This window comes from Falco naumanni, chromosome 6 (assembly GCF_017639655.2).
Source record: "Falco naumanni isolate bFalNau1 chromosome 6, bFalNau1.pat, whole genome shotgun sequence".
Taxonomy (NCBI): Eukaryota; Metazoa; Chordata; class Aves; order Falconiformes; family Falconidae; genus Falco; species Falco naumanni.
The window spans coordinates 73,173,087-73,193,996 of NC_054059.1; the positions used below are offsets into that span (position 1 = coordinate 73,173,087).

Genomic DNA, 20,910 nt, shown 5'->3' on the forward strand with positions numbered 1-20,910 from the left:
TTATTTCCAGTGTTTTATTATTTATTTGTGAAGATTTCACCCTCGCTTCTCTCTGATGATGCTGAAGCTCTCTTGATTTCATGCTTGACCACAGATGGATTTTTCCTGGAAGAGCCCAAGCAGGAAAGGAAGATGTATGAGGCTTGAAGACCCTTGTCCCTGTGCTCTTCCTCTTCCTAAATGCATGCATTAATCATCATCCTTGAAATAAAGGACAACTGGAAGACCCCAGGAAAGGTGTTCACGTGCAACCCTACAGGCAGGACCCGAGTCCAGATTGTAAAGCTGATTATAAACCACTTATATCTGGAAATTCCACTGTGTCCTGTTGAGGCTGAGCGTAGAGCATGGCAAACGTGCCGAGCGGAGCGTACTGCAGCTCGTATAAGCATGCAGCAGAGCGCAGCACTGCTGGCGTTTGGGCAGCGGCTCTTCCAGGCTGGGATGCCACCAACACTGCCAGGGACTTTCCTGCATCCAGCACCGCGGCAAGACGCGTCCCACCCTCTGCTCCAGACTTCATGGTCCAGCTGAAGGGCTGTGCCCCAGCGGCCCTACTGCCACAGCCATGGGCTCTGCCGTGTGCTCTTAGCAACGTGTGCCACCGGTGGGCATCGTGGCAGGGACACACACACGGAGAATAGCCCACAGTGCCGGGTCCCAGCGCTGGCTGGCCCTTGGTGGTCCCAGGCAGTGTGGGCTGAGCTCAGGTCTTCCTGCGCACCCCGCACCGTGCGGTACGGTTTGGGGGGAGGGGGGGGGGAGAGGGGTGTTGTGGGTGCACACTCTTGTCCCAGAGGCTCCAGCTTGCAGATGCCGTGCTGGGGCCGGGGAGATATGCGGCGCTGCCTCAGTTTCCCCACTCACAACCGCCTGCAACCGGAGCGGGAAGTTCTCTGCAGCCCGCCCCCTCCCCCGCCCCCCCAACCACCCGGCTTCCCCGGGGGGTGGGTGGTGGTGGGGAGGGTTCAACGGCGAATTGTTGGGGGGGGGGGGGCACCGCCCCGCGGCTCCGCGCACCGCCCCGCGCACCGTGTTGCACACCGTACTGCACCCCGCCCCGCTCAGCGCACCGCGCTTCGGAGCGCAGCCCGGCACCGCGCACCGTACCGCACCCCGCGCAGCGCAGCGCCCCGCGCCCCGTACCGCACACAGCGCATCGTCCCGCTGCCAGCCGGCACCAGCCCGCTCCGCACCATGGCTCTGCTGCTGCAGCTCCGCACCGTCTCCGGCCTCCGCGGCAAAGCCGACCGCATCGCCAAAGCGGCTTTCCGAGGTAGCGGGGAGGGGGGGGCTGTCGGGGAGGGTCCCGGGATGGGTTGCTCCCTGCCGCCGCCTCCCCGCCCCCCCCGCCTCACTTTCCCCTCCACCGGCCGTGCTTAGGTTGGGAAGGGGGGATGCGAGCCCTTAAGGGCTGCCCACCCCTCCTCGACTGGGGCATGAGCACCCCCTCACCAGAGTTGCTCTCCTGGGGTCCCCCTGCCCGCCTGCACCCGGCCTGGGACACTGCAGGTCCCCCATTAACCCCCTGGGCAGGGGGATTCATTCATCCAGGGGCAAGTCCCGGGGTGACAAACTCCCCCCTCCCCGGGAGCAGGACCCAGCCCCAGCCGGAGGTTCCTGCTGTAGGGTCACGGGCTTGGTCATGAAGCTGTGTCCCCAAGAAAGTGTCACTGGCAGGGACAGGAGGAGAACTTGCCTGGTGCGGGAACCTGGTGTGTGCTTGGGTTTCTTCTAAGGATGCTGCAGCCTTGGTTCTTCTCCTTGGATCCACGCCAGCTCCGAAGCAAGCTGCAAAAAGCACAAAAACTCTCCAGCAGTGTGTACCCTCAGCAGCAGCCAAACCATTTCCAGGCACCTGGGGGCTTGGGGCAGGCTGGGTGTGAGCCCACGGGATCCATCTTCCCGCATGTGGGAGCACACCAGCGTGCAGAGGCAGCTGTGGGGTGGTTTGTCAGTGCCAGAAGTGGGGAATAGCCGCAGGAGAGCAGGGGAGCAGGTATTTTCATCACCTCCAAGCCAGGGCAGTCAGCACTGTCTGAAGTGGCCCTCCCTGCACTGCCTTAGCGGGTGTAAAGTCATTAAAAAGGTACAATTACCCCTTTACTTTCCTGTCCCTGCCTCCCCACATCAGCACAGGGGCAGTTAAGTAGCATCTCTGGGAACAGGTCGTGCCCCCCCCGCTGGCTTGAAGCCTGGAGTGGCCCCAGCCCTAAGCCACCCTAGGCATCCCCCGCCCCCCTCCCGCCCTCCTCCCGCCCTCCTCCCCTGGCAGTGGGGCAAGGGGGTCTGCAGGAGGGCCAAAGGCCACCACGGGTGCTCCCAGTGAGGAGAACCCGTGTTGAGTGTGCCTGGCCCTGAGCCTGGCACCTAATCCTGTTGAACAGGCAGGATCTGTCCCTGCTGTGACACAGAATCACAGAACAGTCTGGGTGGGAAGGGACCTTGAAGACCATCTAGTCCCACGCCCCCACCTCCCCACCACAGGCAGGGCCCCCTCCCTCCAGCCCAGGCTGCCCCCAGCCCCGTCCAGCCTGGCCTTGAGCCCTGCCAGGGATGGGGCACCCACAGCTGCTCTGGGCAGCCTGGGCCAGCGCCTCGCCGCCCTCACAGGGAAGAATTTCTTCCTCATCTCTCATCTCCATCTCCCCTCTCTCAGGTAAAGCCATTCCCCCGTGTGCCATCGCCACCTGCCCTTGCCCAAAGCCCCTCCCCAGCTTTCTTGCCGGCCTCTTTAGGCGCTGGCAGGTGCTCTAAGGTCTCCCCGCAGCCTTCTCCTCCCCAGGCTGAGCCACCCCAGCTCTCCCAGCCTGTCCCCGCAGCAGAGACATCTTTGCTTAAGAGCCACTGTGAGACCCTATGGTCCAAGCAATGGGCAAAGGAATGACACCCACTCTGAGATGCTCTGAGATCAGTGCTGCACCCACTGTGCTCCTGCTGTGCCCACCTTCTCATGCTCCTGCTAGTTCCTTTGTCAGAGCCCTCACGGGGTGCCAGGACATTTCTCCAGGCCCCCCCATGATCCCATTGCCATTGCCATTCCCCTCCCAGGCATGAGCTGACTTCTGTGTGTTGCAGGATTGCTATTGCTGTCACACCATCCTGGGAGGATGACACTAAACTTCACAGCTGTGTCTCCTTCCCCGGTGCTGAGCCATTAGAAGCTGGTCTCCCATGGACATTTCTTTCCCAGGGGAGAAATTTGGTTTCATCTTCAAGGATGGCTGGGTCAGGATTCAGAAATTTTTTTCCTGGTATCTTGCTGCAATTGATTTCTGTGCAAAGAGGGGGTTTAGTCTCATGCTATGCTTGTAGCGGTATTACTGATACCTGCAGGCAGGGATGCCTCTTCCCCTGCTCATGCTGGGCAGGCACAGAGCTCAGGACTGGGACACCTGATGCTGCTGCCTTCTGCAAGCTTGGTGCTAGAGGAGAGGCTCCTGGTGACCAGACCCAGCAGGGCTGGATCCTGAGGTCATGGGTAGCAATGTCCTGCTGCTAAAAGGGTGGTGGAGGTGGGTCAGGAAGCGATCCCATGTGTGGTAGGGCCAGTGAAGGCAGCAGGCAGGAGGGCCAGGACCAACCCATCCCTCAGATGGAATGGTGGGTAGAGAGGGGTTGGGGCTCATTCCCTGTTCATGCCACTCACTTTGTGTCCAAAACTGCAGAAAACTTGCCTGTACGTGGAACAGCAGTTTAGTGTCTTATGTAATCATTTAGCTCCAAAGCCTCTCTACATCTTACTCAAATTCCTTGCCCCAAAAGGGGAACAAGCAGAGGCAGCTCCATGTCTGCCCTGTGGACAGAGAAGTCCAGGGGCAGATCCCCTGGATGCCTCTTTGAGGTGTAGCAGCATCATTTTGGGTTGTGGAAGAGCAGCGAGCCTGGGGTGCTGGCTAACGTGAGATGTGAGTCTGGGACAGGACCTTGCATGGGGGACAGGACCTCGTTCTGGGTGAGGGGACTGGAATTACCACACTGTGAAGATACATAAGCAGTATGATCCTTATGGAAAGGTGATCTTTCTGACACACCATGGATTTCAACAGTTGTATTAATAGTGAGCTAGGAGTTCTTGCATGTTCTCGGTCTTTTCTTGGCATGCTTGGTGGTGCGTGTGAGGATTGGTTTATGCCGGATTGCTGATTGCTTTGGATGAAGCAGGCCTGGGTTCTGCTGGTGCCTGAGTCAGGTCTCAGCACAGCACAGGTGGGTCTCAGTGCTGGGTTTCAGCAGGTGACACTCAACTCTGAGGATGTACTGCACTGCCTTCTGCGTGAAGGCTTTCCTGCCTCCAGGGTGCTTAGGACATGGCTATGATGCTGTTGTGCTGGTGGGTCCATAAGTACACCTGGAGCTGGGAACAGGATCTGCTCCCCACCTGGTCCCACACTGGAGGTGGCCACGAAGCATCCCAGCACTGTGGGCACTTGGCGTGTGGATGGGGCAGAGCTTCTCCAGTGTTTAATGGATCTGTGGCTCAGGCAATGCTTTGCTGTCCCCTTGGCTCATGAGACTTTGGGAATGGTGGGCAGCAGAGTCATGGTGTGGCAAGTTCAGTGCTGCTATGAAGTTGCATTATTTGTCCTGTTGACTGCCTCATCCTCTCTGGCTGACTCTTTAACCACCTGGCTGCATTTTTGTTGTTTGATTAAAATGATGCTGTGCCATTGCTGCCCTGATCCCCACCCAGGCTAGCCACAGCTCTTCACTCCAACCAGGGCCCATCCAAACTGCCCTAGAACTGCCCAGCCCTGGGCTAACCCCTGCCATGGGATGGGATGGGATGGGATGGGATGGGATGGAGACAGGCACATTGGCCTAGAGCCTGGTCCCAGGCTTGGTAGAGCATCCAGCTGTGGACAGTTGGGTTGTGGTACCAAAGTCTCCAGAGGGAAGAGTCTCCTGCCTTTTTCCAGTGATTCTAGAAGAGCTTTAGACCCCTTTAGCGTGGAGTGAGGTGACCTCCACCAGCCTCACATCCCTCAGTGCTCTTCACAGCAACTCAAAGGTTGAGTGTTGTGCTGATACTTCTCAGCACCCTGGCCTTCCTGGAGTTACTGAGCACCACAGAGAGGGATGCTTTTTGCTAGTCAAGCTGCTATCCAGCCTTCTCCCTCTCCTCACCTGTTGGCAGCACAGCCTGGGGGGTTCAGGCAGAGCTCCCCGAGTGTGTGTTTGCTCATTCAGCCAAAAACATCTATTATTGAGTGAAAAGAAGTTAAAAAGAGTTCAACTCCACTGTGACAGGCTGCCATGTGTGTTTCTGCAGGTGGGCAGTGCTCCGAAACATTGCTCAACTTCAGCTCAGGTGGGAGATTAATAAATCACAACCTTGATAAAAGCGTTCCTGAGAATGGGCTGAGACTGACAGCCGTGTGGGATGACTATGGAATAACGCTGCTCCTCTTCTCCCAGGGATCCCTGCACTCCCAGCAGCCCCCATGAGCCATAGCTGCACTATTTGCATTTTGCAAAGAGGAGAAACTGAGGCACGAACAGGAGCTCCCAGTTCTGGACCGCTGGGAGCAGCCAGGGGGAGGTGCCAGGTTATCCAGCTCCTCTTCTGGAAGTGGAGGGGAGAAGTAGGCTCTGTCCCAGCACTGTGGCCAAAATCCACTCCCACCCCTAAGTATCAGGGAGTTGTCTCCCACTGTGGCGTTGGATTGTGTTAATCAACAGGATCCCTCACCTTTATGACCCTCCCAGGAGGAGGCAGATTTGGGGCTGGTTTTGGACTTCAGGGACTCTAGGGCACCCATCATTCCACAGCAGCCGCTCTATGCATGCTGACCAGGGCTCCAAAGCCCCAGATCAGTTGCTGTTGCTCTCAACCTCTTTGCTCTGCAGGTGCAACTCAGCTAGGGGTGACAGGGGATTTTCTGCAAATACTTGCTCTTCAGGCTGGCTTCAGGGGAAGAGCAGAAAAATGATTTTTCTGCAGTGTGCCCATTTTGGGGGTGTATGCTGCTGTCCCCTAGCAGGGTCTGAGCTCCTACAGGGTCACTTGCCCATAGCACTTTTAGCATTCTTAGACCAGCCTAATTGCATTTGTGAAGGAGGGGGCCTGTGCCCTGGTGCAATTAGAACGCTTGTCAGCTAACTGATCACAAATGGGGTTATAAAGAGCTTCTTGGCGAGGCTTTGTCTCTGGATTAGTGTGTGTAAATGAGGGAGATCATTCATGGATACTCCTGGAGCACCACTGGGAAGATGGATAATGATACTGCTGTAATGAAAGAAACATCACCGTAATGCTCACTGGATTGGGAGGGGACAGGGCAGAGGGGTCCCACCGGGTTGGCTTCTCTTAAGTCATGCTCTTAGGAGAAATATTTCGGGTTGCAGATTGTCTCCTTTGGAGCGTCTTTCAGATCCTGCTTCCTCGTGCATTCGCTCACAGCTGATTCACCCCCTGACCTGTGGTAGTTTGCTCCCATACCTACATGAGGGTGCTCAGCAGCTGCCCCTTGAGCTCACACCAAAGCTGAGATGCTGGCTGTGCCTTTGGCATGTGGTGTCTGTCCCATCACCTAGGAGGCTGTGTGGTCCTAGAATTATCAAATCACACAATGATTTGGGTTGGAAAGGACCTTTAAAGGCCATTTAGTCCCAGACCCTTGCCATAGGCAGGGACACCTTCCACCAGCCCAGGTTGCTCCCAGCCCCATCCAACCTGGCCTTGAATGTTTCCAGGGATGGGGCATCCATAGCTTCTCTGGGCAACTTATGCCAGTGCCTTGCTGCCCTCAGTATATAAAAAAAATATTTCTTATATCTAGTCTGAATCCCCCCTCTTTTAATTTAAAACCATTCCCCCTTGTCCCATCGCTACTAAAATGACCACCACCATCTCTCTCATAAGCCCCCTTTAAGTACTGAATGGTCACAATAAGGTCTCCCCAGGCTGAGCCACCCCAGCTCTCCCAGCCTGTCCCCACACCAGAGCTGCTCCAGCCTCTGAGTATCTCTGTGGCCCTCCTCCTGCTGGCTCCATCCCAGTGGAGTCATGGTCTTATTTCCCACCGAGGCTCCCCTACCTTGGGTGAGGAGGGGCTGGGCTGCATCCCACTGCACCTTACATCCCACCCCACGGAAAGCAAGGAGGGAGCCATCACTGTGTCGCTTGGCACTGGGAGGCAGGTAACGTGCATGGGGCGAGGGTGGGCAGCCATCCCATAGCCCATGAAGCTCATGGGTCTCCTCCACCCTCACTTGAAGTTGCCTGGCATGAGATAGATACAGTGCTCTGCCTATATCCCCAAGAAACTCATGCATCCATGGGTGCCATGATTCATGGCAGGGAACTGGGAGAGTGGTTTGCGATACAGGATGCACCTTTTGGGTTTGCCTTACCCAGGTCAGCTGCTGCAGGCAGCAGAAAGTCTGACAAAATGATTTTCTGACCCTCCTTGTGTAAGAACTAAATTAGAAAGGGATGGAGCGTTCCCTGCCAAGGGCTGTGTCATCAGGGTACCTCAGTCTTTGGTAAAATAAAGTAAAAGTTGACCTGGCAGCAGCAAGGGGTACCCTGGCATCCATGTACCCTGACCTCAGGTTGTCTGTGCAGTGCTGGTCCCAAACCAGACTGACACACAGAGAGAGATGTTTTAAATTACCCAGGAGATAGTTACTTTTCTGGGAAGGGAAAGCCTCAATATGATTCAGTGATTAAATATTAGCATTTTTGTAATTTTTCCTCCTGCAGTGTTATGAACTGGATATTAACTAAAAATATTGATTCCAGGGAGTGTGGGTGGGTGAGGTTATCCCTCAGAGAACAGCTGAAAGCATGGGGCAACCTAGGAGCTGGGATCCTTGGGAAAACCTGATTATTTCAATAACTAATGCACATGCTTGGCTGCTCTCTGGGCTTTCCCTCTGCAGCTGCTCCTCCTCTTACCCTGTCCCTGCTCCCAGCTGACCAGAGGCTTTTGAGGCTCCCCTGCCTGCACAGGCAGAGCAGTCTGAGCATCTCATCCTGCCCGGATCCCTGCCCCGAGGCAGTGGCTGGCATAGCTGGGGCAGTGGCAGTGCAAGGATGCTGCTGTCAGGGTGGTTGGACTCCAACATGAAGATCCTCTGCTCTGTGCAGGATCTGGGGTGGCTTTCGTGGGGTAGTCGGTCCTAAATCTTACCCTTAGGGTTCGTGCATGCCTCTGGGGTGTGTAGACTGGCATACCAATACCCCTAAGCCTGAGGAGCCCTGGTTCAACTGATCTAAAAGCCGCTGCTGAAACAGCCGCAGTCCGCATCCCCCTGCTCTGTTTCATCTGCTCTGCAATAGATGGAGCACGACTTCAATATGCCAATTAAGTGCACTCCAGAAAATCCTTCTTAATTAGCTATTAAGCAGGTTAATGTGGTGTTTAGTGCCGGTATGGAGGAGCTGAAGCTGGATTCACCCTCTTGCCTGAGTGGTCTCACACCTTCGCAGATGCCTTTTCCCCACCCCAGGGAATGCCCACAGGCTGTGCAGAGGCCACCTCTGCAGACTCCGACTCTACGGTCTCTGCTGCCCCTACTCGTCCCTGCTACCCCAGCTGCCTCACTCCTCACTGCAACCAACCTGCTTCTCCTCTTCCCTCCAGGTCTCTCATTCTACACCCGAGTGATTGAAAACTGTGAGGACGAGGCCAGGTTTGATGAGGTAAGAGATGTGTTTTCCTCCTGGTCTGCCTCACACATCTGGTCTGCTTGCTGTGACTCCCTGTCCAGATGAATGTCCCCATTCCCCAATTTAAGTGTGTTGGCATCTTTGTTGTCTGCTCCAGGGTTTCTCCTGGCAGGTACTAAACGGGTCTCTTGTCTGTGTCCTGGCTGGAGCTGAGGACATAGGGTGTCCCACGAGGTGGAAACAGCCCTACAGTCTTTCCCTGGGGTGTGATTAATTAAAAAAATAATAAAAATCCACGTTGTTGGCACTGAAGTTTCAGGGAAAAATGCTTGTCCCCACTGGGCAAATCCTTCTGGGCTCTTGGCTCTCAGTTTTCTTGCCTCAGGGGGGAAAACTTTTTTCATGTCCCCAGTGCCTCAGTTGTTGATGCTCAGCCTGCCAGCCTTCCGTACCCACCTGCATCTCTCCGCTCATGCTGGTAACAGCCCCACTGATCTGCTTTGGGTGCTGGTTGGGTGCTGTGCCAGCCTTCAGCGCTCAGCTTTGGGCTTGGAAAGGGACAGAGTAGGAATTGAAACCCGAGTTCTGGGTGGTTTTAAAATACAGACTTTTCTTAAGCAGTTACCAATGAAATATTCTGAGATGATTGAAATAAGGTCACCCACACAAGCAGGGAATAGAGGTGCTGCTAAGAAGTCACATTCAAAATAGAAATATATTTTCAAAAGAGAATGGATGTTTCCTCTGATTGCTTTGTGTTTCTCGTAGAAGATAACCAGTTCCCAGGGGTGGAAAAATACAAGGGCTTACGAAGAATATTGGGATCTTTAGACTGTTTATTGCTTTATATAGCTTTTTCCACCTTTAGGAAATAAGGTTTCATCCTGGTTCTAGGCATGGGGTAAGTTTGTGGGGTGATTTTCCCCGTGGTGTTGCCAGCTTGTGCAGCCAGAAGCATACCCAGATCCACCTTGCTCCTCGGCAGCCCTGGCACACATTAGACCTTGCTCCTGGTTTTAGGGGAGAGCTTAAACTCAGGCTGTCCTAAACTGCCAGGGAGGCTTAAGGGGCAGGGTAAGTCCAGGGCAGGGACAGGGTGGGATCTGCCCCTGATAGCTCCAGGGCTGCACGGGATGGGTGCAGCACAGAGAAGGTGGCTAGAGATGTAGCTCCAACCACGGTCCTACAAAGCTGAGGTAGCCAGGGGAAGCTGCTGATGTTAATGGTATGCAGATTTCTATAGGTCTGCACACAGCAATCTGTTAATATAATCACTGATTTGAATAACAACCACGGAGGTGCACATTGGCAGAGCTGCTTGCATCTCAAAACCCTTTGTGATTTGAATCCTTCTCTGCTGAGGCTGAAGGGCTGGAGGCTCCACTTGCTTTCTCAGGCTTAGTGGGATGCCAGACACTGGCTGCTTTGAGTGCTTGGTGCTGCGTGGTGATCTTGGAGCATCCCAGCCAAGCTTGGAGCCCGCTGCAGTCCCAGGCAGTGTGGAGGAGAGGATGGGCATTGGTGCATATCAGGAGGACGAGGACTATAAAGCTTAACAGACAGCAGGTATAAGAGACCCTTGAGCCACAGGTGTATATATCAGCATGCACCATATTTTCTTCTAGTGCTTCTTACTGCATCTGGGTAGATGAGCCTCAGGCTGTCCCCATCTCTCTGTTTAGATCATGATTATTGCAATTCCTGCTGTGAGAGCCTGGTAGTATCTACAAAGTGAACTGCAGCAGGGTGAGGCAAGTTGATCTGGAGCAATCTTGTGTGTCCGGACCAATCTTTGGGCTTCTCTCATCTCCTTGTGCTGGGTGATAGGTGATGCAAATGCAGCAGCTAGGCTGTACAGCCCCCTGCTCACCCACACTGCAGATACCCTGATTTTCCTCATCAGCACTTGGCTCCAGCCAGAGGAAACTCCAGCATGAATCAGAGGTTACTTTGCACTGGGGACCAAGATCAGCATGGAGCCCTGGCAGAGATGACATGAGGGTGTGCAATTGCTGGCTACTCCGGGGCTTGGGACCTCCCAAACATGAGTGGTTTTAAAGTTAAACATATTCCTAAGTCTTTCCTGTGCCAGTAGAAGAGGGCTCACGCCCTGAACAACTGCCCCACCAGCCAGGCTTTGATCCTCTGGGTCAAGCGAGGTCTTCACAGCATCTAACAGATGAGCTGAGATGTGCGTAGCCGCTCCACAAGGCGTTCAGTTACCTAAATGTGTACTAATGCCAGGTGAGACACAGCTCCTGCTGTAGCACCGTGACCTGACACTATCCCAACTGGCCCAAACCACAACAGTTTGGTGTGTTCTAGTGGCATGCAGTGAACAATGCACAGAAAACACAGGAAGCACAGCAGGGGACTGCCGGTGAGATCTGCCTTGCTACAGTTTGGAGGGGAAGGCAAGCCTACATTTCTGGCTTCACCTTTCCAGCTTTGCTGGGGGCGTGCTGAGAATTCAGCCACATTGGCAAGATTTGCCTGTGGGCCGTGCCTCCTGTACGGGTGGGAATGGGGAGGGTGCTGCTTGCCCTTTTCTGTAAGAGCAGTACTACTGGCACACACTGGGAGGCTGAATGCCAGTCCCTGCCCCTCCACAGCTGGAGGGAGCTGCCTTTAGGAGGAACAGGCTGGGTCCTCGCATAGGTGCATGCTGCTCGTTGTGTAGGGCAGAGCACAAGCCACACCAAAAGATGGCAGAGATGCAGTCCTTTTCCCTCTTCCTCTATTAAATCTCTTGTTATCTCTTGCTGCTCCCTACAGCTGCCTGGGAGGGGGCTGCAGCCAGGGGGTCGGTCTCTGCTCCCAGGTCACAAGCGACAGGACAAGGGGGAACGGCCTCAGGCTGCACCAGGGCAGGTTTAGGTTGGAGACTGGGAAACATTTCTTCACCGAAAGGGTGTCCAGCACTGGGACAGGCTGCCCAGGCAGGTGGTGGAGTCACCATCTCTGGAGGTGTTCAAAAAATGTGTAGATGTGGCACTCAGGGCCATGGGTTAGCGGTGGGCTTGGCAGTGCTGGGTTAATGGTTGGACCTGATGATCTTAAAGGTCTTTTCCAACTAAGCGATGCTATGATTCTATGACTCCCTGGTGCAATGGCCACGGACAAGCAACCTGCTCTGAGCTCAGGAGTGTGTCTTGTGCTGCCTGGAGTAATTAGCTGATGGGGCTATCCAGGAAAGCAGGTGTTTCCCATTGAGAGTACACACAAGGCAAGACATCATGCCATTGATGACAAGCCCAGTTTGAAAATTTTACTGAATAAATTTTTATTATTGCATCACTGCAGCACTCAATGCTTCCCCAGCTGTTCCCCCTGTATGGGGATATCCCACAGGCAGAGTTTGCAGGGAGGTGATGGGTCCATGTGGTCTGTCATGCTTGTGATACCCAAAATTGATCTGTCTTCTTGATGAGCCCTGATGGCTGGAGCAGTATCACGGGGTCTGCTCAGGGGCACTGCAAGTCTGGGACAGTCAAGGATGAGCAGGATGGTCTGCCTGCCCTCCCTCTGCAGAAGCAGTTTTATTCCCTCTTCAGCTCCCTAGTTCTTCAGTTTTGCAATGAATTCAGTACCAGTGGGGTGAGAGGTGGGGTGTTACTCCACGCGACTCGCCTGTTACCTGTGTGCCCTCCCAGTGCTCAGGTGGCTCTTTGCACTGATCATTTATGAACCAGAAGCTTCAGAAATTACCTTGTTACCCTCTGCTTTTCCCTGAAATGGAGTAAAATGGTGACCTTGTGTCTGAGGAGTGACTTGGTTGGGGGGATGCCTCATCCCCCATGTGGGGAAGGCTTTGGAAGCTGAGCTGGCTGATCTCTCATTTCAGTGAGGGCAGACAAATTGGGGTGAGGATGAAGAAGATGCTCCCTGCCTCATCTCAGAGCTGAGGACAAACAGAAAATTCACATTAGGTTCATGTAAAGCCAAAGTTTCTTTTGACAGCACTAATGAGGGCATTGGCTTTCCCTGCCACCGCTTAACATTCATGAGGGCCCGCTACCAGGCTGAATTTGGGCTGCACCAGTAGTTTCCATTTGTTTGGTTTCACTCTATTTCTTTTGCAATTATTTTTATTCATTGCTTAATGAATTATGCAAAACCTGTGCTTCTCCAGAGCCTGGGGCTGATGAGCTGCTGGCTATTCCGAAGGGTCTGTATGGCACTACGGCTGTATTTTACTTAACCAGGAACTGCCAGCACCCCAAAGGGTTTCTTCCTGGAGGGGCTTGTCCTGCAGGCACCCAGCACAGGAGGGAAGGGGACTCCAGTGCTGGTGTTGGGCATGGAGAGCTGTGGATGAGTCCTGTGTGGTCTTCCTTGCCTGCATTCAGTCTCTCCTAAAGGGACCAGGACAGGCTTAGATGCTGCTGCCAGTACAGTCAAGACCCACAGTTACAGCCTTGACCTGAACATCTGGAAATGCCCCTGATTAGTCAGGCTTGGAGATGACAGGCAGGATGAGCATCCAGCCAAGGTTCCCAGATGCTACAGAAAAAAGGGAGATACGACTTAAAAAGGGGAGAAATGGCTTGAAAAGGGGTGACATCGCTTAACAAGGGGAAACATGGCTTGCAAAGATGCTCTCCCAGCTTCCTTAAAGCTGTCTAGCTGGATGAATCTGGCTTCTGCATTCTGCCAAAACGGTTCTCTGCTTCCACCTCTTTTTTTTCTTCCCTTTGTTGATAAAAACAGCTAAAATTGATCCAGCAGATATCGCTTGCTTAGCTTTGCACAGGGCTTTTCTTAAAAAGGCTTTTAACAATAAAACCAGTAGGGAGAACAAACAGGCAGCCAGGCAGGGAATGAGGAAGGGCAATGAAAGCGCGGCAGCCTGTGGAAGCGACCCCGGCCATGGCACTGTGCTGTGGTGGACCTGCTGCCGGGTCGGTGCTGCTGGCATTCCCTAATGGGGCTGGTGGGGAGGGAGCCCACAGGTGGTCAGGATGGTGCTGAGTCCCCGTGCTGAGAGCTGCTTGCTCTCAACTTGGCTATGAACAGTGGTGCAGGCACTCTGAGATGCTCCTCCAGCTGTACATCCTCTCCCTAGCCTTCCTCTTCCACATCTGGCACACAGCTGGACCCAGCCCTGATGGAGGGAGCAGGCATAGCTGTCACCCAGGGCTGGTTTTCTCCTGACATATAGCAGATACAGCAGGGGGGAGCAGGGGTTCCTCCAGCCATCCCATTATAATACACAGTCATCACAAATGTCTGGTAGCTCAGGACCACAGCACCCCAGGGTGGTGGGGCTGGGCAGGGACCCCTGGGACCACCCAGCCCACCCCCTGCTCAAGCAGGCTCTCCTACAGCAGCTGTGCAGGATCACAGCCAGGTGGGCTCTGGACGTCCCCAGAGAAGGAGACTGCACAGCCTCTCTGGGCAGCCTGTCCCCGTGCTCCGGCACCCTCAAGGGAAAGAAGTTTTTCCTGCTCTCCCCACGGAGCTCCCTGTGCTGCAGTTTGTGCCCGTTGCCCCTTGTCCTGTCGCTGGGCACCGCTGACAAGAGCCCGGCCCCGGCCCCCTGACACTGGCCCTTAAGGTACCTGTGTGCATCACTCAGGTCCCCTCTCAGCCTTCTCCTGCCCAGGATCCTGTTCTTCCTTTTCTGTGTTTCGCTTGAGCCTTAAATACAGTCTGGTTGCCACTTCTCTTCGTTTGGTGCATCACACTTATCTTTTCTCCCGTGACAGTGTCCCCCATACCTTTTCCTATGTGAAATGTGAAGCAAGAGCAAGTTTATAGAATCAGAGAACCACAGAATGGTTTGGGTTGGAAGAACCCTTAAAGACATCTAATCCCACCCCCCCCACACAGGCAGGGACCCCTCCCCCCAGCCCAGGCTGCCCCCAGCCCCGTCCAGCCTGGCCTTGAGCACTGCCAGGGATGGGGCACTCACAGCTGCTCTGGGCAGCCTGGGCCAGCGCCTCGCTGCCCTTAGCATAAGGGATTTCTTCCTCATCTCTCATCTGTATCTCCCCTCTTTCAGCTTAAAACCATCACCCCTTGTCCTATTGCTACAGGCCCTGCTAAAGAGTCTGTCCCCCAGTTTCTAGGCAGATTATTGAGAAGGAATGAAACTAGTTTGCCGATTATACTATTACTTTAATAGTGATGTAGTACTGAGATCATGCCATGGCTGGAGGGATTTTTGATGGATATGAGGTCATCAGTCCCAGGAGATGAGCTATGGAGAACTGGAGAGCTGGGGAAACTGTGAGGGTCAGATGTCTACCACAGTGACATATGAGCAACTTTCTGACTTGGAAGGAGATGGAGAACCTCACAGGTGGATGATTTGGGATGAGCCACTGTCCCCATGGCAGCATGCAGCACCTCTTGGAATGTGTCCCTCAGTTAGATGTGAAGTTAAGGTTTATTGTGAGTTTTTTAGCTGGCGTCCACATGGCATGGATGTTTTGCAAAATCCTTGGATGTTCATCTCTCTTTAAAAATGGACTTGAAAGGTTGAGTGGAGCTGCTGCTGCTGCCAGGGGAGGAGGGATGGATGGTTGTAGTCTCATTCCCTTGGCTTCCTCAGCGCCGTGGCCCATCAGACCGCATAGCTCCATTGGATAAAAGTAAAGTCCACGGTTTTCACCCTGCTAGCTAACTCCAGCACTCATCCTGAAGCCAAGTGGCCGTTGCGAGCTTCTCTACTGATACAAGCCACGTTTTAGCAGCAGCCTTCCAGCCTGCCCCCGCACCACAAGTCCTCTGCCATGGTCACGGTCATGGATAAATAGGGTCATGGATAAACACCGTGAAGAGCAGCCATTCAGTGCAGCCTGTTGCGAAAGTTGGACTCACTGGGTCTGAGATGACAGACAGGTCATTTCCATGCATGCCACAGCTGGGGAGCACCTTAGGGTTGGGGGTGCATCCTGGTGCTGCTGGTTTTTAGCAGCTTGGTGGAAGGCAGCTCGGAAGGCAGGTGTGGGACTCTCTGCAGGCACTGCATCCCTCACCACTGATTTTCTCCATGGCATGTCATGGTTTGTGCTCACTCCCCAGCCCACATTCCCTGCCTCACAGCATTTCCCTTCAGCCCAGGCACTCGGAATTGATGAGAGCAAGTAGTCCCGCAGGGTGTGTTATAAATTAACAGAGAAAACTTCAGCTCCAAAACATTTGCCCTCTTCCATCGCTTGCATGAAGGGCACAAGGGTGCTGAGAGAAGGAAAACTTGCTTGCAAAGGGCCAGGCTGTGCCAGTGGGGCACGGCTCCTGGGTGAGCTGCCTCAGTGCCAGTGGGAGCAGCAGGAGTTTGCAGGGGGATGATGCCTGCCTTGGCAGAGCCTGTGCTAGGTGCTAAAGCAGGGTGCCCATCTCCAGTCTTTGTTCTGGAGGTGCGTGGTCTGGGCTGGGACATGGCTTTGCCACTCTGTGTTGCAGTGTGAGTGCTGGCTTCAGCCCGAGGGCAATTCCCTTTGTTAGTCTCCACAGGCAGTGAGGAATTATATCCAAAAAGCTGAATGAAATCTAAATAGCCAAATGAAAGAGTTTAGGTAGCACCTTTAGCTTGGTGAGAGGACACAGGGTGAAGGCTGGGGAGCCGAAGCCCATAAATTCAAAGCAGAATGGTGGTGCAGGTGTTTATCACTGCAAGCAATCAGCTGCGGAAACCACTTACCTGAAAATGTAATTAAATGTTGTTGCTTGAATTCTGGGATGGTTTTTACTTTTCCTTTTTCCCTGTTAAAAATATGTTGTGACTGAGCTACAAGGCATATCTGTGTTTGATTGAGGAGTCTTTGACTGAAACACGAAAACCTGTGGATTGGGTTAAGAGGTCAGGCTGTGAGACTGTAATAATGCTTTCCAGGCTTAAAAGATAATAATAATAATGAAAAAAATCTGTCTTAGGAGGGAAAGCGTATCACTTAGTTCTTTTGAGCTGCTGGTTTGGTTTTTGTTTTTTTTATTTTTTTTATTTTTTTTTCGTCTGCTGAGGCTGAAATGGCTGTAACTGGGAGAGAGAAGCACAAAGGCTTGCACTTTCATTTCGCAGCTGGGCTGGCTTGCCACCATCAGACCTCCACCCACAAGGTGCTAGAGGTGGTCTGGCTGCTCCAGATCAACCACCTGCCTCTCCAGAATACTCAAAATCAAAGGATGCTCAGAGAAGCTGACAGCAGCCTCGGGGGGAGCAATGCCTAGGGATTCACTAGTGCACAGGACAGTGTGTTTGTAAAATGAAGGGGCAGGAGTAGGGGAAATAAGTTTGTAATGCTCATGGCTGGGTGCTACCAGTCGATTTGAGTGGTTTTCCATGCACTAAGATAAAACCAAGAGGAGACTTGACCTGTTAATGTTTTTTGGGGGGGATTTTGGACAGCTTCCAGAGCAGGGTGCCCTTCTTTAATCTGAGGAATATAGTCATGGATAGATAGTCTTGTCCACAAAGGATAGAAAGAGTGTATGACCCCCTCCCAAAGGTGAGCCATGGCTTGGTTTGTACCCAGGACATGCCAGAGTTTCTCTAGTGATGGAGATTGCAGACAAGGGGTGTGGATTTAGGTGGTTAACCTGTAAGCAGCTAAGTCAAGGTGGAGGAATCCTAACCCTTATTTTTAAGCTCCAAACCGAGAGCAGCTGCATTCTGTCCTGAACGATTTAGCCAAATTCAGGGGATCTGCAGCAGAATTCAGCTCTGAACCCCAAGAAACCAGGGGCCACACCATGAAGGGAAGACTCCTGACAGCGGAAAATGGTAACTTGTACTGCATGCCCCAGGATTTTAGGCAAAAATCCAAGTGCTTTAACCGTACTGCATTAGTGGCCCTAGACAGGTGGGTCCCTCTGGAGCTGGAAGTGTGCAAGCAAGTGTGCAAGGAGAGCTCCCACGATGATACAGCATGTTGCAGAGCACAGCAGATGGAAGCATGCTCCTCCATGCCGTGCATCGCTGGCCGGCCACCCCTGGGGTTTACTGCAGCAGCAGCGGATGTGCTGCGGCACGAACATCCCCGGACGAGCTTCTCGGTGCGGAAAGCTGTCAGCAAGGCTGTTTAGTGGAATCCTGGGAGCCTCTCTAGGCCACCACACTTTTCAAGTGACCTTATGTGTTATTTTGCTTCCTGACAAACCTCTAACAGAGGGGGGGCATGCCTACACAACAAGCAGAGAATGGTATTTCCAAGGAAGGAAAAAAACCCACCAGGACCTGTCTGTGTCTAGGAACAGAGTTTGCTGGGGCTTCAGGATGTGTTTCTGGAGTTCTTTAAACTCTTTTCTGTGTGTGAGCTAAAAGAGGCCATGACCAGCATGGTTTATTCTTTTATGGAGAGCATAGAATCACAGAATCATTTAGGTTGGAAAAGACCTCTGAGGTCATTGAGTTCAGCCATTAACACAGCACTGCCAAGCCCACCACTAACCCATGTCCATAAGCGCTGTGGCAGCAGAGGTTTGGGTTTGTGTTGTACTGGCCAAGGCTCAGGAGAGATGGATCAAAGCTGAGGCTCTGCTGAGGTGGTGAGGACACATAAACACCACATATCAGGAAGGACCAGGAAGATCCAGGCAGAAATCACGTCCCTTGCACTTGAGCTTTCTGTCTCTGTCTCAGAAACAACCAGAAGTCCTGTTCCTGGAAGAGCAGCTTATCCCAAAGTAAAGCATCCCCACTGAAACTGCAGGTAATAGATGGGACCAGTTTAACATCCAGCACATTGTGAGAGGTTGATGGGCTGCTACTGTGCTCATGACACGGTGGACTCTGTCATGATCTGTCCCCTTCACCAGCATTGTCTGAGGACCATGGTGGGGAGGACAAGCTGTGGGCAGGAGCACCGGCCTGATGAATCTCCACCTGCACACACTGCAGAGCCCTGAACGGTGAGGACATGACAACTTCTCAGGACAGAGAGGAATGGAGGTGGCAAGAGGGAACAGGCAGCTCAAAATTAATCTTGGGACTGCTGGTTGCATTTATCAACCATTAGGAGCATCGAAGCGGTGGGGAGGAGTGAGCAGGCGGCAGTGCACATGCTGTAAGGGGAAGGGCTGTTACATGCCCATGATGAAGAGCCCAGAGTAAATCTGGCTGCAGAATGAGAAGTGAGGCTGGACTGTACGAAAAATGATACCACTGTCATGGGGCCATTTCTAGTTTTCTTTTCTGTTTTAGGAATTTTTTCATTTGCTTCCTTAAGTCACAGCAGAAAATGTAAAAGGGGCAAAAAATAGCTTAAAACCAGGTGTTGGCATATTTCTGCAGAGTCACTAATTTCTTCCTGTGAAGTTGCTTGATAAGCACTTTCCTTTCAAGACTTTGAGTGCAGCGCTGCTGCTCCTGTAAGTGATGCAGGGCTCAACCCCGCTGCCTCTGCATCTGGGATGTCTCATTCCCATCCCATCTGGTGCACCAAGAGCCGCTTGGCAAAGGGGTGTGCTTGGCTTTTGGAGGTCGCAAGAAACCTGTGACTTAGAAAACTGAAGGCAGTTCAAGTGGTTTAGCTTGGCAGGCTGATTTCTTGCGTCGGGAAGTAAAAAAACCCCACAACTGAAGGTGATTTCATATATATATATACACATACGTATAGAAAAATGTATTTATATGTATAAAGTCATAGAATGATAGAATCATTTAGGTTGGAAAAGACCTTTGAGATCATCAAGCCCAAACGTTAATGCAGGACTGCCAAGTCCACCACTAACCCATGTCCCTAAGCACCACATCTATGTGTTTTTTGAACATTTCCAGGGATATGACCCCACCGTGTCCCTGGACAGCCTGTTCCAGTGCTGGACCACCCTTTCAGTGAAGAAATTTTTCCTAATATACAATCTGAACCTCCCCTGGCACAACTCGAGGCTGTTTCTTCTTGTCCTATTGCTTCTTACCTTGTTAATGTGTGTGTGTATCATAGAATCACAGAATGGTTTGGGTAGGAAGAGACCTTAAAGACCATCTAGTCCCCCCCCCCAGGCAAGGACCCCTCCCCCCAGCCCAGGCTGCCCCCAGCCCCGTCCAGCCTGGCCTTGAGCCCTGCCAGGGATGGGGCACCCACAGCTGCTCTGGGCAGCCTGGGCCAGCGCCTCGCCGCCCTCACAGGGAAGAATTTCTTCCTCATCTCTCATCTCCATCTCCCCTCTCTCAGGTAAAGCCATTCCCCCGTGTGCCATCGCCACCTGCCCTTGCCCAAAGCCCCTCCCCAGCTTTCTTGCCGGCCCCTTTAGGCGCTGGCAGGTGCTCTAAGGTCTCCCCGCAGCCTTCTCCTCCCCAGGCTGAGCCCCCCCAGCTCTCCCAGCCTGTCCCCACAGCAGAGCTGCTCCAGCCCCTGAGCATCTCCCTGGCCTCCTCTGGCCCCGCTCCAGCAGCTCCGTGTCTCTCCTGTGCTGCGGACCCCAGAGCCAGACGCAGCGCTGCAGGGGGGTCTCACCAGAGTGGAGCAGAGGGGCAGAGCCCCCTCACTGACCTGCTGGCCGCGCTGCTCTGGCTGCAGCCCAGGGTACTGTTGGCTTGCTGGGCTGCGTGTGCACATTGCTGGGTCATGATGAGCTTCTTATCAAGCAGCACCCCTAAGTCCTTCTCCTTAGGGCTGCTCTCAATCTCCTTAGGGCTGCTCTCAATCTATTCTCCACGCAGCCAATATTGGTGCTGGGGATGGCCCTAACCCAGGTGCAGAACCTTGCACTTCACGAGGTTTGCACAGGCCCACCTCTCAAGCCCTCCAAGGTCCCTTTGGATGGCATCCCTCCCCACAATGCATCGGCTGTACCACACAGCTCGGTGTCGTCAGCAAACTGGTACTCGATGAGGGTGCACTCGATCCCACTGTCCGTGTTGCTGACAAAGGTATCAAACAGCACTGGTCCCAGTACAGACCCCTGAGGAATGCCACTCATCACTGCTATATATATGATATGTATATATATATACACACACCCCTTTATACTATGTATATATATATATACTATCTATCTATCTATCAGATATTTGGCATTGAGGTACATTCTTAATGAGACCCCTTTAAAACAGCCCTGCCTGCCTTTTTGCTGGGGAAATGGGGTAGTTAGCTTTTTTCCCATGGTCATCTCAGCTCCACCCTTATCACACTGCAGCAGCTCCCTGAAACAAGCCTGACATCCCCCTTTCATCCTTCCTCTGCAGACCTTCCGCTGGCCAGTGGCAAGCAGTATCGATGGGAATGAGATCCTGGAGATCCAGGTGTTCAACTACAGCAAAGTCTTCACCAACAGGTGAGAGCGTGGTCTGTCCTTCACTCCCACTGATCCCCTGTGTCCTCTCCAGTGGGAAAACACAGCTCCTG

The 20,910-nt window shown here is 53.2% G+C and overlaps 1 protein-coding gene across 13 annotated transcripts in view; it reads left to right on the plus strand.

The window, feature by feature from the left end:
* The first annotated feature begins 830 nt into the window (after nt 1-830).
* Nucleotides 831-20,910, plus strand: part of OTOF (otoferlin) — a 115,797-nt gene continuing 95,717 nt past the window's right edge. For 5 of the 13 annotated variants that reach the window (XM_040599107.1, XM_040599109.1, XM_040599108.1 and 2 more), the window contains exons 1-3: nt 831-1,276; nt 8,592-8,650; nt 20,751-20,839. In XM_040599107.1, coding sequence (XP_040455041.1) covers nt 838-1,276; nt 8,592-8,650; nt 20,751-20,839 — 587 coding nt within the window. In that variant the 5' untranslated portion in view covers nt 831-837. The remainder of the gene's footprint in view (nt 1,277-8,591; nt 8,651-20,750; nt 20,840-20,910) is intronic. The other 8 variants (XM_040599112.1, XM_040599113.1, XM_040599114.1 and 5 more) reach the window with 3 other exon arrangements.